The 14,862-nt window shown below is 37.8% G+C and overlaps 1 protein-coding gene across 11 annotated transcripts in view; it reads right to left on the bottom strand.

The window, feature by feature from the left end:
* Positions 1 to 14,862, bottom strand: part of Stau2 (staufen double-stranded RNA binding protein 2) — a 326,027-nt gene that overhangs the window by 228,329 nt on the left and 82,836 nt on the right. For all 11 annotated transcript variants that reach the window (XM_045143113.1, XM_045143112.1, XM_045143108.1 and 8 more), the window contains one exon: positions 4,325 to 4,460. In XM_045143113.1, the coding sequence (XP_044999048.1) occupies positions 4,325 to 4,460 (136 nt within the window). The remainder of the gene's footprint in view (positions 1 to 4,324; positions 4,461 to 14,862) is intronic.

Consider the following 14,862-nt stretch of genomic DNA (forward strand, 5'->3'; position numbering starts at 1 on the left):
CTTCTTTGAAAATAAGGTAAAGCAAAGAAAAATCAAGACAAGAGCTGGGAAGAGAAACATAAAAAGAAGAAAAACACTAACACCCTATATCCAACAAGCCTAAAGTCTCTTCCAAAACATGTCCCTGTTACATGGCTAGAAAGTCCCATTTTCACATAATCTCCTGAGTTGTAGCCCTTCAAGAATCTATGTCAGCACAACAAAGGACTTTCTGGCTATCTGCCAAGTAATAATACTTTTTCATCTGTGAATAGATAAAATCAAAGAATTGTTTGTAGGAAGCCTGATGTCAGCCATTCTATTCCTCATCACATATGTCTTAAATTTTTTAATAACAAAAACGGAGGAAGAAAAGCATTGCTATAGTACAGCTGCCTCTAGGATGTGAGGACCTGTAGTTCTATGGGGCTGTGCCCGTGGAGGGGATAGGGAAACCCTGTGTTTTCCTGGTACCATGAAGCAAGCATCCTACCATGACCTTCTGCCTCACCACAGGCCCAACAAACTATACAGATGGTCACCTCCAAAACTGGGAGCCATAAACCAAGCATAGAGGTTTTTATCTAAGCACACAAAAAGATCAAGAGTTCAAGGCCATTTTTAGCTACACAGTGAGTTTGATGTCAGCCTGAGCCACAGGAGACCTTGTCTCAAAAAAAAAAAAAAATGAGGAGAGGAGAGGAGGCTGGAAAGATGGCTTAATGTTTAAGGTGCTTGCCTCTGAAGCCTAAGGACCTAGGTTCGATTTCCCAGTACCCACATAAGCCAGATGCCCAAGGTCGCACATGCATCTGGAGTTCACTTGCAGTAGCTGGAGACCCTGGAATGTCCATTTTCTCCCTCCCTCCCTCTTTCTCTGCCTTTGTCTCTCAAATAAATAAATAAATAAATAAATAAATAATATTTAAAAGAATTGACCCCCCCCCCCTTTTTTGAGACAGGGTCTCAGTAGCCCTGGCTGGCCTCAAACTGAGGTGAACTGCCTCAGCCTCCCTCCCAGACACCAGAATTATAAGCATGAACCACCACACCATCTTTTCATCTTTTAAATTAATAATCTCACAGATTTTGTAATAATAGAAAGCTATCACGTGTATGAAATGTTCTGTAGTCTTAACTCTTTGTCATATGAATTTTAAAATATTTTCTATTTTAAAACATACCTGCTAGTGAACAGTGCATCAAATGAAAAAGAAAAACAATGCAAGTGGGTTCTCTACCCATTGTTAAGCATCTTAAGTATTAATAAAAGGAGGGGAAAGGGAAGGGAGAGAAGGAGGAGGGAGGAGGAAGGAAGGAGAGAGGAGTAGGAAGGAGGAGGAGGGAGGAAAAGGGAGGAGGAGGAAAAAGGAAGAGGGAGGAGAGAGGAGGGAAGAGGGAGGAAGGAGGAAGAAGGAAGAAAGAAAAAAGAACAAGAAGAAGAAGAAAAAGGAGCCAGGTATAGTGGGACATGTCTATAATCTCAACACTTGGGAGGTAAGCAGAAGCAGCAGCATGGGTTTGAGGTTAGCCTGGGCTACACAGCAAGTACAAGGTCAGCCTAGGCTATATTACAAGACGGTCTCAAAACCAAACAGAAAACAAGAAAATAAATATAAAAATGGAATATATTGCAAGTATAAAATGACTGGACATTCCTTACTCAGGTAGACACACACACACACATCTACTATGCTGAAGTGGACCACTAGGTTTATCTACGTAGGTGACCTCACATTAAGAGATAAGAGATTCCTTATACAAACAAGATAAAGTAAAGTAACCACAGGACAATTATAACATATGACCCCACACCTACACACTGAGCTGAGAACTAGGAACTCCAGGCATCGAATGTTCCACAGGAGCAGAGATGCTCCAGAAGGGGGGGGATAAGGGAACCACACAGAGAAAAAACCAAGAAGCACTGAACTTGCAAGGGGGCAACGGGAAGTACACTCAGAAGAGGGGAATGAGCTAGAAACCACCAGCTGCAGGTAGACAAGGGGCATCACCACAAGGAACAGTCACTGAAGGACAGCAGAAGACACTCCCATGGGGGAAAGGAGGCCTTCCTGACATACAGTAGATTCCTACAGACACACCAGGAGGAAAGGGAAAAGAAAGGAAATCTGGGATTGTGCAAATCATTCTTAGAGACCTGAGCAGTAACACTAAATAGTATTGTTTTAAATGGATATGACTAAAGTAGTTTTCTACCACCAAATAATATACTAAAAAGTATCAGAGGGCTTCTTAAATCCCCTCTTGCTTCCTTGGGCAAGTGCTCTTCATTTCTTCCTTCTCTTAAGTTCTTGGCTTCCCCATTTCCAGGATCCCTACTCATGTCCTGTCTTCCCTTCCTTCCTTCCTTCTCATTTGTAGTTATAATAAAACCTTTCTGAACCTTAAAAAGATATCAGTTATATAGAGACTAAATAAACATTCCCTGCATGTGAGTTAAGAATATGAATAAATATGTAAAGCCCTAACTAAAGCATTGACAGATCTTACCACCTATGAAAATAAATTTCTTACACATAAAAGCAAAGAGTAGACCTAACAAATACAGACTGGAAGTCAAACTTTCAAGCAGGAAAATTATAAATAATAAAATAAACTCAATACTGATACTGTTAACATGTACATATGAAAACTAGTCAAGCATCAAATCAAAATCTACAAAAGATAAATTAGGAAAAATCTAAAAACCTGTTCCATTTCACTAGCAGTCAATAACACTAAAATTTTTCATTTTTTAACTATCAAGCAAGACAAACAGGTTTAAATTTAGAGTTTTCAGAGTACAAAAGGTATTCTCATATGTTGTAATAAATCAGAACAAACAAACTATAATGTAATTGTGCAATACATTATTCTTACATCTATGTACCCCTTACAGAAATCCACCATCCAGAAGGAAATAAATAGTAGTGTAAACAATGTTTTCATGTAAGTGTAAACAAAAAGATGTGCAGAAGACTTTACTTCAGCATTTGCCCACAATAGCCCAAAGGGATAGGATGGAGAGCAATATCAAAAGCAGGCATGCAATTATAAAATATACTTTGGCCATATGAAGCACTAGCCAGCTAAGATATTTCTCAAAGACTATTTAATTATATAAAAAATGGCACTATGTTAAGTGAAAAAGAGTACACAGGGACAACAATGATATATGCATACAATGAAATACTATTCAGAGATATATCAACAATACTGATGACTCTCAAAACAAGCAAGCACAGTAAGAAAACATTATTCAAAATGAAAGAAGCCAGAGACAGAGTAAACTCTCAGTCTATTAGATAAAGTTCTACAAGCTATGGTGACAGAACTGCAGATACTTCTTGGAAGGGGTGTGCTATAAGCATGGAGGGCTGGGGAAAGCCTCAGAAAGTTTTGGAGCTTTGATCTGAGTGGTGATTACATAAAGATACACATATATTAAAAGCCAGTGAGTAAAAGACAGATATATATATATCCATAAAGTGATCAAGATGTACACTTAAGTTTATACATTTCATTATACATGTATATCTTAGAAAGTATCACAGAAATGAGATATAAAGAATAACATCTGCAATTAAAAAGGAATATAAAGTATATCAAAATATTAAAGGTAGCTAGTTCTGGATTACTCTTATTTATAGTTCTTTACCTTTTGGCATTTGTTGGTGTTGTTGTTGTTGTTTGTTTTAGTTTTGTTTTTCAAGGTAGGGTCTCACTCTAGCTCAGGCTGACCTGGAATTCACTATGTAGTCTCAGGGTGGCCTTGAACTCAAGGCAATCCTCCTACCTCTGTCTCCCAAGTGCTGGGATTAAACGTGCGCCACCATACCCGGCTCCTTTTGGCAATTTTCCACATTCTCTACAATGAATTTTATATAACTTGTATGATGGGGAAATTCACATTTCATTGTGCAAGTTAAACTATACCTACCATAGTCATGCAATGTGAAAAAGACTTAGTATATCCTTCCTTTCCCAAAAATTTTCCAATAAATTATAAATGCTCAAGTTCATTAACATATTCAAACAAATTGAGCAAAACACAGCTCTGTACAACACAGAAATGAGAATGTCCCTGGAAAATCAGCATGACACACTCTGCACTGGTTACAGCAAACACAGGGCTCTCACAAATCAATAAAAATGAATTTCTGGAAATTTTTTGTTTTGCTGGTTTTTTTTTTCTTAAATACTCTCTATGAGCAGGTTTATCTAAATTCTAGAAAATGACCAAAGTCAATTGTATTTGCAATGAAAATATTCTTAGAATTTCAGAAAAATATTTACAATATGCACAGAATGGTAAGAACAAAACCAAAGAAGACATACAAACCTCTGATTGTACATTCCCCGAAAGTTGTAATTAGCTCTATAATTTGGGAATGGCTTTGGGTCTAATGGCCTGTAGATGGCAGGCTCTCCCCTTTTCATAGCAAGCCCATTCAGTTCCACAGTTGGAGTTATACTGCCTGTTTAAAAAAATATCAAAGGTACACAAGTGAAAGATTTCCACAATAAATAATATACATTATACTTTTACTACATTTCATAACTAAAGAAGCTGACACTGGAAGGACTTTCTATATAATTGTCTAATGAAGTATAGACAAGTAAAAAAAAAAAATAACAAGAAAGAGTTTTTAGTGAAACCTCTGAGGTTTTAGCAACATTTTATTTACATTAATGAACAAAACGTCACTGTGTAGTCAAACTACTTAAAACAAAGAAGCACGAGGCTTTATGTTACTAGTATGGATATCATTTGATAGCAACTGAACTTTGACATTACTTACCCCCAAAAGTTTGGCTGTATCTAACCATTAAATGTATCACCTGTAAATATTTTTATTAATTTGGTAATCCAGCAACTAAACATCAGCATTGAATACAAGGTTATCAGCAATTCTTGAACTTGTCTAATGAAAAACATTAAAGTAAGCATCAGTGACATTCTCAGCAGATGATAGTTCCAGAAACTACAATGTTACCTACCCCTAGGAACTACAGGAAGTACAAGTAATGCTATCAAGGAACACAAAAGACCAGAAGCAACCTGAGCAGAACATCGGCATGGCACAATATACAGCCTGCAAGCATACAATACTGCATGGCTACAGAAACAATACAAGAAATGCATAGCTGCCTTTGCTTTGCTGCTTTGCTTTTGAACGCACAATATACTTTAGAAATTAACTGTATCAACACAGGACACACTTTAAATGAAAATGAGTACTGTGTATTTTGTATTATTTTTCATCCAATAAAGATGAAAATACAAATATATATTTGCTTTTTTAAAAGATAAAGCTCAAAGAAAAAAGTAGGTATGTAAAAGAGAGAAGGCAGAGGAAAGGAATGAACCCTGGATTTCTTTCAATGTATATTGTCTTGTAAATTCCATTTTGAAAACACAAAATTTTTACTTAATTATACAAAAATTTCCTTCAACATAGGGGAAAGAAACCACTTAAATCCAAAGAAAACAAATGAAACTGAAATCTACTATGACTTGAATTGGTGACCAGAAATTTTTAAATGACTTTAATCACCAGTTTAAAAAGATAAGATTCATCCTCAAGAGAAATAAATAAAATATCAAACTGTTTCTAGGCATTACATTGTGAACAACATGATTTTTGAATACTAATACTCTCTTGTTTAATTCAAACAAAATTAAATCAAAATAAATATAAAAAAGAACTCAAGAAAACAATACAATTACACTAACAGAAAATCAAGTTGGTGGCTTCAACTGTCCAATTATTTCAAATGACTTTAAAACACAATAAAATATTCCTATGGCCTAAAGAAAAACTTGCAAAGAAACTGTAAGCTATTTTCAGGAATCATGCTATTAGTAATACTGATACTCTTATGAAATTATTGTATCTGTAAGTTAGCAATATTGGTATTGCTATGAAATTAACCCATCTATAAACAGGAATAAAAGAAAAATGTGATTATGTTTGTTAGAATTAGAAAGGGGGAAAAATTACATTCTTTTAGTATATGTGTGTGTGTGTGTGAGCACTTGTGCAAGTGTGTGTGAAGTGCACCTTTTTTTATTTTCTGTTGGTTTTTTGAGGTAGGGTCTCTCTCTCTAGCCCAGGCTGACCTAAGTTCACTTATTAAATTATTTATTTATGTATTTATTTATTTATGTAAGAGAGAAAGAGAGAGAAGGAAAGATGTAGAGAGATAGAATGGGTGTACCAGGGCCTTAAGTAACTGCAAATAAACTCCAAAAGCATGTGCCACCTTGTGTGTCTGGCTTATGTGGTTCCTGAAGAATCGACCCTGGGTTCTTTGGCTTTGCAGGCTAGTGCCTTAACAGCTAAGACATCCCTCCAGCCCATGTCCACCTTTTTAAATACACATGTGAGTGTGTTTGTGTGAGAGTACTTCTGCAAGTGTTTGTGAAGAACAAAGTCTTTTGTTTTTTTGTTTTCTTCCTGAGACAGATCTCTTACTGGCCTGAAGAATGCCAATTAGACTAGATTAGCTGTTCATGGAGCACCACTAATCCTTCTCTCTCTGCCTCTCAAGTACTGGGATTACAAGCACATGCCACCATGTCTGGCATCTTTATATGGGCACTGGGGCTCAAAGTCAGATCCTCATGCTTACAAGGCAAGCACTTTACTGACTAAGGTATCCTCCAACCCAAACTCTACAATCTTAAAGTAGAATTGAAAACATAAGTATGAATTCATGATGTGTTTTTTCAAGAGGCAGAGGAACCGAGAAAAGGCTGGTGCTGGAGAGACCAACTCAGATGGTGTACTGTTTGCCTAGCATACTGAAGCCCTGGGTTAAAACCCAGCATCATATAATGGAGCCGGGCATGGTGGTGGACATCTTTAATCCCAGCACTCAGGAGGCAGAGGTAGGAGTATTGCTGTGAGTTGGAAGCCACCCTGAGACTACATAGAGAATTCCAGGTCAGCCTGGACTAGAGTAAGACCCTACCTCAAAAAAGAAAAAAGAAAAAAAAAAAAAAAAAACCTAGACATGGTGGCATACACCTATAACCCAGAACTTGGGAGGTGGAAGCAGGAAGATCATTCAAGATCATCCTTGACTATAAAGTGAGTCAAGGTTATCCTGGGGTACAGACGACGAGAGAGATGGCTCAGGGGTTAAGGCGTTTGCCTGTAAAAACTAAAGACCCAAGTTCAATTCCCCAGTACCCACAGAAAGCCAGATGCACAAGGTGGCTGGCACATGAGTCTAGAGTTCATTTACAGTGGCTAAAGGCCCTTGCACACCCATTTTCTCTCTCTATCTGCTTCTTTCTCTGTCACAAATAAATAAAATATAAAAAAAATAAAGATATGCATACATATAGATAAAATAAAATTTAAAAGAATATGGTATTTTCTGACTCTGTCCACTTAAAGAGAGGCCAAGCAATACATTAGCAATGAAGTCAGACACACCCAGAGTTTAGATGTAAACTATCATGCCAAAGTTAATACATATCACATCACATGCTTTGAAGAAATGAATGATTCCAGATCAGTACATGACACTGATCAAGGGAAAGAATCACATGCTTAGCTTGCCTTTCCTGAATAAATTATATTCCAAATAAACAGAAGATGTGAAGAAAAACTCCTCACATTAGCTAGAATTCCAACTTACAAATGCAGAAGGACTGATGGCCCCCAATCACCAGTTTGCTGCCTAGTCCATATGTAAACAGGGAACTTAACAGAACAACCAGGCTAACAGTACCAGAATCCACTAATTAAAATAATGAAAAATTGCGAGAAGTTATCTTCTAATGTACTGTAACAACAAGCAGACAACACTACCTACAGGCAATTTTGCCCAAGACATCAAAACTGAATCTATACAGTTATCAGTTTATAGAAACATGGGACAAAGTTGTTTTATAATACCACAGGTTTGCAATCAGCAAAAGAAAAAAATGTGTAAAATTCCACAAGGACTTAATGACCTCGTTTCTTCAACAAATAATTTATATGAAAAAATAAAGATCCTGGGACTGGAGAGATGGTTTGCATGCAAAGTCTAACAACTCAGGTTGGATTCCCAGTACCCACATAAAGCCAGATGCCCAAAGTGGCACATGCACCTGGAGTTCTTTTGCAGTGGCTGGAGGCCCAGTCATGCCCATTCTTTCTTTCTTCTATCTCTCCTGGCTTGCAAATAAATAAAAAAGTAAAATTAAAAATTAAAGGAAATAAAATTAAAAAATAAAGATTCTGTGCCTTAAAAGGAAATAAAAAGACATTATAGACCAAATGAAATAAGACTTGGTTTCAGTCTTCATTAAAATAAACCAACTATGAGGAAAAGATCCTTAAGGGAAGTTGAACTCTGTACATTTTTAATGTTAAGGAATTATTGTTTTGTGTGCTTGATATTTATATTATGGTTAGGGTTTCTATTTTAGAAAGAGGGAGAGAATTGGCATACCAGGACCTCAATTGAAACTCCAGATGCTTATGCCACCTTGTGCACATGTGCAACCTTGCACTTGCATTACTGTTGTGCATCTGGCTTACATGAGATCTGGAGAGTCAAACATGGGTCCTTAAGTTTTGCAGGCACATCATAACTGCTATGCCATCTCTCAAGCCCTGTGGTTAGGTGTGTGTGTGTTTGTTTAATTTATTTGGGTTTACAATTTTTTTATTTTATTTTAGAAAGCGAAAGCAAGAGAGAATTTGAGTATCATGGCCTCAGCCACTAAAATCTAATTCCAGATGCTTGTGCTACCTAGTGGGCATGTGCGACCTTGCACTTGCCTCACCTTTGTGCATCTGGCTTACATGGGATCTGGAGAGTTGAACATGGGTCCTTAGGCTTCACAGGCAAGTGCAAGCACTCAGGAAGCAAAAACAGGACCCCTTGGCAAACAGGCTAACTACACTAGCAAAATAAATGGGTTCAAGTGAAACACTGTTTCAGTAAACAAAGTGGACAGTAATTAAGGAAGGCACTCAACATCAACCTCTAACCTGTACACACATTCTCGCACACATACATGAGCACCCACCCAACACACATGCCCCCACAGACAAACATGCATATACATAAACACAAAAAACATTTAGATCAACCTACTATAAGTACTAAAACATGTTATTTAGCAAAGCATACATAAACATATGTGTGTTATAGTAAATCAGAAAAATGAATATAACACTTTTACATTAAATAAAATTCAACAAAAATCTGTACCATTTTGTTTGACTTAGGCCTTTACAAACATATGTTAAGTTTCCCTGTCACATGCAAAAATGGGTCTCCTTATTAAAGCAGAGATACTGGGGTTTCAAAGTGTTAGTGAAGAGATGTAGAGCCTTACACAAATACATAAAAGGGATTCAGGCCATAAGCAGTCCATCAACTGCCAAGAAACTGTTCTCTCATTTCTGAAAGAATTAATGTGAAACCTCCCAAGAGTATAGAAGAACAGAAATTAAGTCAAAGTTAAGAAGAAGAAAAAAAGAAAGGGAAGAAAGGCAAAGGAGAAGAAAGAACAGGCAAAGAACAAAAGACAAAAAAGGTGAGCTGAACAGCAAAGGCAATCTACCCAAATTCCTAGTTTATTATACACACAAAAAAAAAAAAAAAAAAGCCAAAGCGGGGGGGATTCTCTTTTCTTCCTCTCTACTCTCTTAATTGCTGCTTTTGTTTTACTGAAGGATAAATAAAATTCATAAACCTTAAACACACAGGTCAGTGAACTGCATAAGAAGATTCACATGATCACTGTGATGATCAAGAACGTGTGTCACTCTTCATCGTCTTCCCAGTTGGTCACTACCTCCCCAAGTGACTGAGTGTGACTGTAATTACAGATTCAGTATCCTGTTCTTCATTTCTGAATAAGTATTATTTTGTATCTTACTTCTTTCACTTACCAATTATGCTTGTATGCATCAGTATGTTAAACATTTTTAAATGAAAATACCAAAATCTGTTCATTTGCTATTGATAGAACATTTGAGTTATTTCTAGTTAGGAAATATCACACATAAAGCCACCTTGGACATTTTTAGTGAGTCATTTGCTACACATATATACTCCGTTATCATTATGGAGCTTGTAGCAGAACTGCTGAATCACACAGTAGATTTATATTTAACTTTATTAGAAACTACCTGTTTACTGAAACTGGCTTTAAAAGTTTACATTTTAAATTTCATAAAGATTTCAGTTTAATAATTAAAATGTTAACAATAACCAAGATTCATGAGCTACTGAGCTTATATAAAATTTTCTGAGGTCGCACCATACTTATATATCCCAGGTTGACTTTTTTTTTAATTTTTATTTATTTATTTATTTGGTTTTTCAAGGTAGGGTCTCACTCTAGCTCAGGCTGACCTGGAATTCACTATGGAGTCCCAGGATGGCCTCGAACTCATGGCGATCCTCCTACCTCTGCCTCCCGAGTGCTGGTATTGAAGGCATGCGCCACCATGCCCCTCAAACTCACTTTTAACCCTGGTTGGCCTTGAACTGTCAATCCTCTGCTATCTCTGGAGTGCTCAAATAACAATTATGAGCCACAATGCTGACAGGATTTATGTCACCTTGAAATTCTGTTTAATTATTCAGTCAAAATAAGCACCAAAGGGGCTGGAGAGATGACTTAGTGGTTAAGGCTTGCCTGCGAAGCTTAATGACCAAGTTCAATTCCCCCAGAACCCATGTAAGCCAGATACACATGGTGGCACATGCATCTGAAGTTCATTTGCAGTGGCTAGAGGCCATGGCATGCCCATTCTTGGCCCCCTCCACCATTCTAATAAATAAATTAATTAAAATAAAATAGAATTCAAATGGAAAATAAAGCTTGACAAGCTTTAGTAAGATAAGGCACTACAGAAGAATCTAATATACTTGAAAGAAATAAGGCACAGGTGACTGGGATATATATCACCTACTACCCATATCATAAACTGGACTTTAAAATACGTAAAAGTGGAGCTGGGCTTGGTGGCACACACCTTTAATCCCAGCACTCGGGAGGCAGAAGTAGGAGGATTTTCGTGAGTTTGGGGCCACCCTGAGACTCCATAGTGAATTCCATGTCAGCCTGGGCTAGAGTGATACCCTACCTCATAAAACCAAATTGTGTGTGTGTGTGTGTGTGTGTGTGTGTGTGTGTGTGTGTGTGTAAAAAAGTGGCAGCTGGGCGTGGTGGGGCATTCCTTTAATCCCAGCACTTGGGGAGGCAAAGGTAGGAAGATCACTGTGAGTTCAAGGCCACCTTGAGGCTACGTAGTGAATTCCAGGTCAGCCTGAGCTAGAGTGAGAAACTAGCTTGAAAAACCAAAACTAAATAAATAAATAAAGGTTTCCTAGTCCCAGTTCCCCAGCTGCTGGCTGTGGCTGGACCCTGCGACCTTTTGCTACAGAAGTAGGCCCCTTGCTCTACCTTCCTGACTGAATGGCCCCTGGATCCCCAATTCCCAGATCCGCTGCTCTGGCAGGTGCACATACATAGTGAGTAGGCCAGATCTCCCTGTTCCCCCCCCACACACACACACCTCCCAGTCCCCTAGTCCTGGTATCCCTGCTGGTGATTTGGTTGGCCCGGTCTCTACATGCATGCTGCAGAGCAGGCCTTTTGCTCTAGTTTACTGATTGACCAGCCCCTGGGGTGCCAAATCCCTATTCCCCTGCTCCAGAAGGTACGCTCATAATGAGCAGACCAGAGCTCCTGGTTAGTTCCCCACCTCCCAGTTCCCAGGCCTCAGTACCTCTGCTGCTGGCTTGGGGTGGCCTAGTCCTTGCCTATGTGCTGTGGAAGCAGGACTTTTGCTCGGGTTTCCTGACTGACCGACCCCTTGGTCCCCAAATACCTATTATCCTATTAGCAGAGGGTACACCAGCCACTGTGGGACCTGGCCTCTTGCTGCTGGCTCCCCAGATTCCTGGCATCTGGGTCCTCAACACCTGACCCCCTTGGGCTGAAGAATGCATGTAAGTAGAGTTAGTAGGCCAGAACTCCCAGTTCCCCAGGTAACTTTGATTTACTTTCAATCTCTACAATCTGTGCATCTGCAGTTATAAATCCATCATACACCAATACAGTTCACATTTTAAAAAGAACAATTGAGCTGAAGAGATGGCTTAGTGGTTAAGGCACTTGCCTATGAAGCCTAAGGACCCGGGTTCAAGTCCCCAGTACCCACGTAAGCCAGACACACAAGATGGCACATGTGTCTGGAGTTCATTTGTGGTGGTTAGAGGCCCTAGCACGCCCATTTTCTCTATCTGCCTCTCTCTCTCTCTCTCTCTCTCTCTCTTTCTCTCTCAAATAAATGAATAAAGAATACTCACTGAAGATCCTACAAGAACAGATACTTGCTTGTCCCTCAATATAATAAGCTTTTCCCAAAAATGGGTAGACCACAACACACACACACATACAAAAAAAAAAAAAAAAATGAGAAAACTCAGAGATATTCACCTAGGATTCCCAGTCCCACAAAGGTAGCCTCCCATGAAATCAGAGAGAAAACAACAGAAACTGCATCCCCAAATGAAAACACGAAAAGCGATGGTATCTTAATCAAAAGAATTGCTGAAGTGGAAGCAAGCCATCAAAAACCAACAATCACATAAAGGAAATTGAGCAGAACTTTCCCTTAGAGCACTCATTTTTGCCACTAGACTTAACTGAAGAAAACCAAAGAAGCCTCAAAAGAGATATAAACGAATTAAAGGTGAGTCAACAAATAGAGGACCTCAATAACCAGCTGGTTAAGCTTAATGCCGACATGATCAAACGCAAGAATGAATTCCAGAAAACATCAAGAAAACCAGACCTCAAACTGAAATCATACCTCAAAAAAAATAAAAAGTAAAGACACAATGCAAAATAACACAACAGGAAAAAAAAAAAAAAAAAACAGAGCTTTTAAAAACCTCTGTAGACCCCCTCACTAGCAGGGTCACTCATATGGAAGACAGAAACTCTGAAATGGAAGACAAGACAGACGAAATTTACTGGGAGTCCAAAAACTTTACTAACTTCAAAAAACCATGCAAACAGAATACAAGGAAACTGTGGAACACCCTAAAGCGACCAAACATCCAGATCACGGGTACACCATAAGGAAAGGAAATCCAGGCCAGAGGCATAGAAACATATTCAACAAAATTATTTTAGAAAATTTTCCCAATCTTGCAAAAGAAGCCCATCTAGATAAAAGAAACTCACAGAACACCAGACAGGACCAAAGAAGAAACTCACCAAGGTACATCATAGTTAAAACTCTTAACAAAAACAAAGACAGAGTGTTAAAAGCAACAAGAGAAATAACTAACTACATACAAAGGCAATGTCTTCAGAATAACCTCAGATTTCTCAATGGAAAGCATGAAAGCCAGAAGGGAATGGAATGGAACACTTCAAATCTAAAACACTGTGGCTTCCAACCTAAACTACTGTACTCAGAGAAAGTATCCTTCATAGTAAATGGTGAAAAGAAAATGTTCCATGAAAAAAAAGTCAACTCTATGATTACATGAACACAAAGCCAAACCTACAGAGAATACTTCAGGGAATATTCCACACAAGAGTCACACAACCAATCTCAAAAGCCTACAAGAAAAAGATTGCAAGAACTAAAACTAGAGTAGGCTCAAAAAAAAGTACAAAGCACAAGAAAGCACCAAACCATGAAGCATTCCATCATGGCAGGGATTAAACTGACCCTCACCGTTATAACCTTAAATATTAATGGTCTTAACTCACCCATAAAAAGACACAAATTAACAGAGTGGATCAGAAAAATGGAACTTTCTATCTGCTATCTTCAAGAAACCTACCTCACTATGAAAAACAAACACCTCCTTAGGGGGAAAGGATGAAAAATGATATTCCAAGCAAATGGAAATAAGAAACAAGAAGTTGTTGCTATGTTAATATCTGATAAAATAGACTTCAAACCAGAAGTAATCAAAAAAAAACAAAGAAGGTCACTTCTTACTCATCAATGGAATGATCAAATATGAGAACATCACAATCATAACTTAATCAGGGCCAAACACAGGTGCACTACAGTTTATAAAACAAAATCTACTTGACAACAAAACAGAAATAAACAGCAACACCATCATAATTGGGGACTTCAAGACTCCACTATCATCAATAGGTAGATCAGCCAAGAAAAAACAGAGAAATAACAGACATCAACAACACTATAGATCAACCAGACCTAATGGACATCTACAGAATTTTCCACCTCAGTTTTACAAAATACACATTCTTCTCAGCAGTCCACAGAACCTTCTCCAAAACAGACAATATATTATGCCATATAGTATGCTTCCATAAATTCAGGAAAACTGAAGTAGCTACCGGCATCATATAAGATCACAATTCTTTAAAGCTACGAATTAACAAGAGACACATCAGGAGTTCTACCAGCTCCTGGAGACTAAACAACACACTTTTAAACAATAAAGGAGTTGTGGAAGAAATCAAGAAAAGCAGTGAAAACACAACTTACCAAAATTTATGGGACACAGTGAAGGCAGAAAATTCATAAAGGAGAAAATTCATAGTGCTAAATACCTTCATAACAAAGACAGAGAGATCATAAATTAATAACCTAACTGTCCACCAAACGGTGTTGGAAAAACAAGAATACAACCCAAAGAACTCTAGACAGAAAGAATTAATCATTGCAGAATTTAAATAAATTGAAAGCTAAGAAAATTGATGAAACAAAGAGCTGGTTCTTTGAAAAACTAAATGAGATTGATAAAACCGTGGCCAATTTTGTCAAGTGAAAAAAGAGAAGTCTCAAATTAACGAAATCAAAAATGAAAAAGAGATCATAACAGAGATCAATGAAATTGGAAAAATCATCA

The sequence above is a fragment of the Jaculus jaculus genome, chromosome 2 (genome assembly GCF_020740685.1).
Source record: "Jaculus jaculus isolate mJacJac1 chromosome 2, mJacJac1.mat.Y.cur, whole genome shotgun sequence".
In the NCBI taxonomy this organism is placed as follows: Eukaryota; Metazoa; Chordata; class Mammalia; order Rodentia; family Dipodidae; genus Jaculus; species Jaculus jaculus.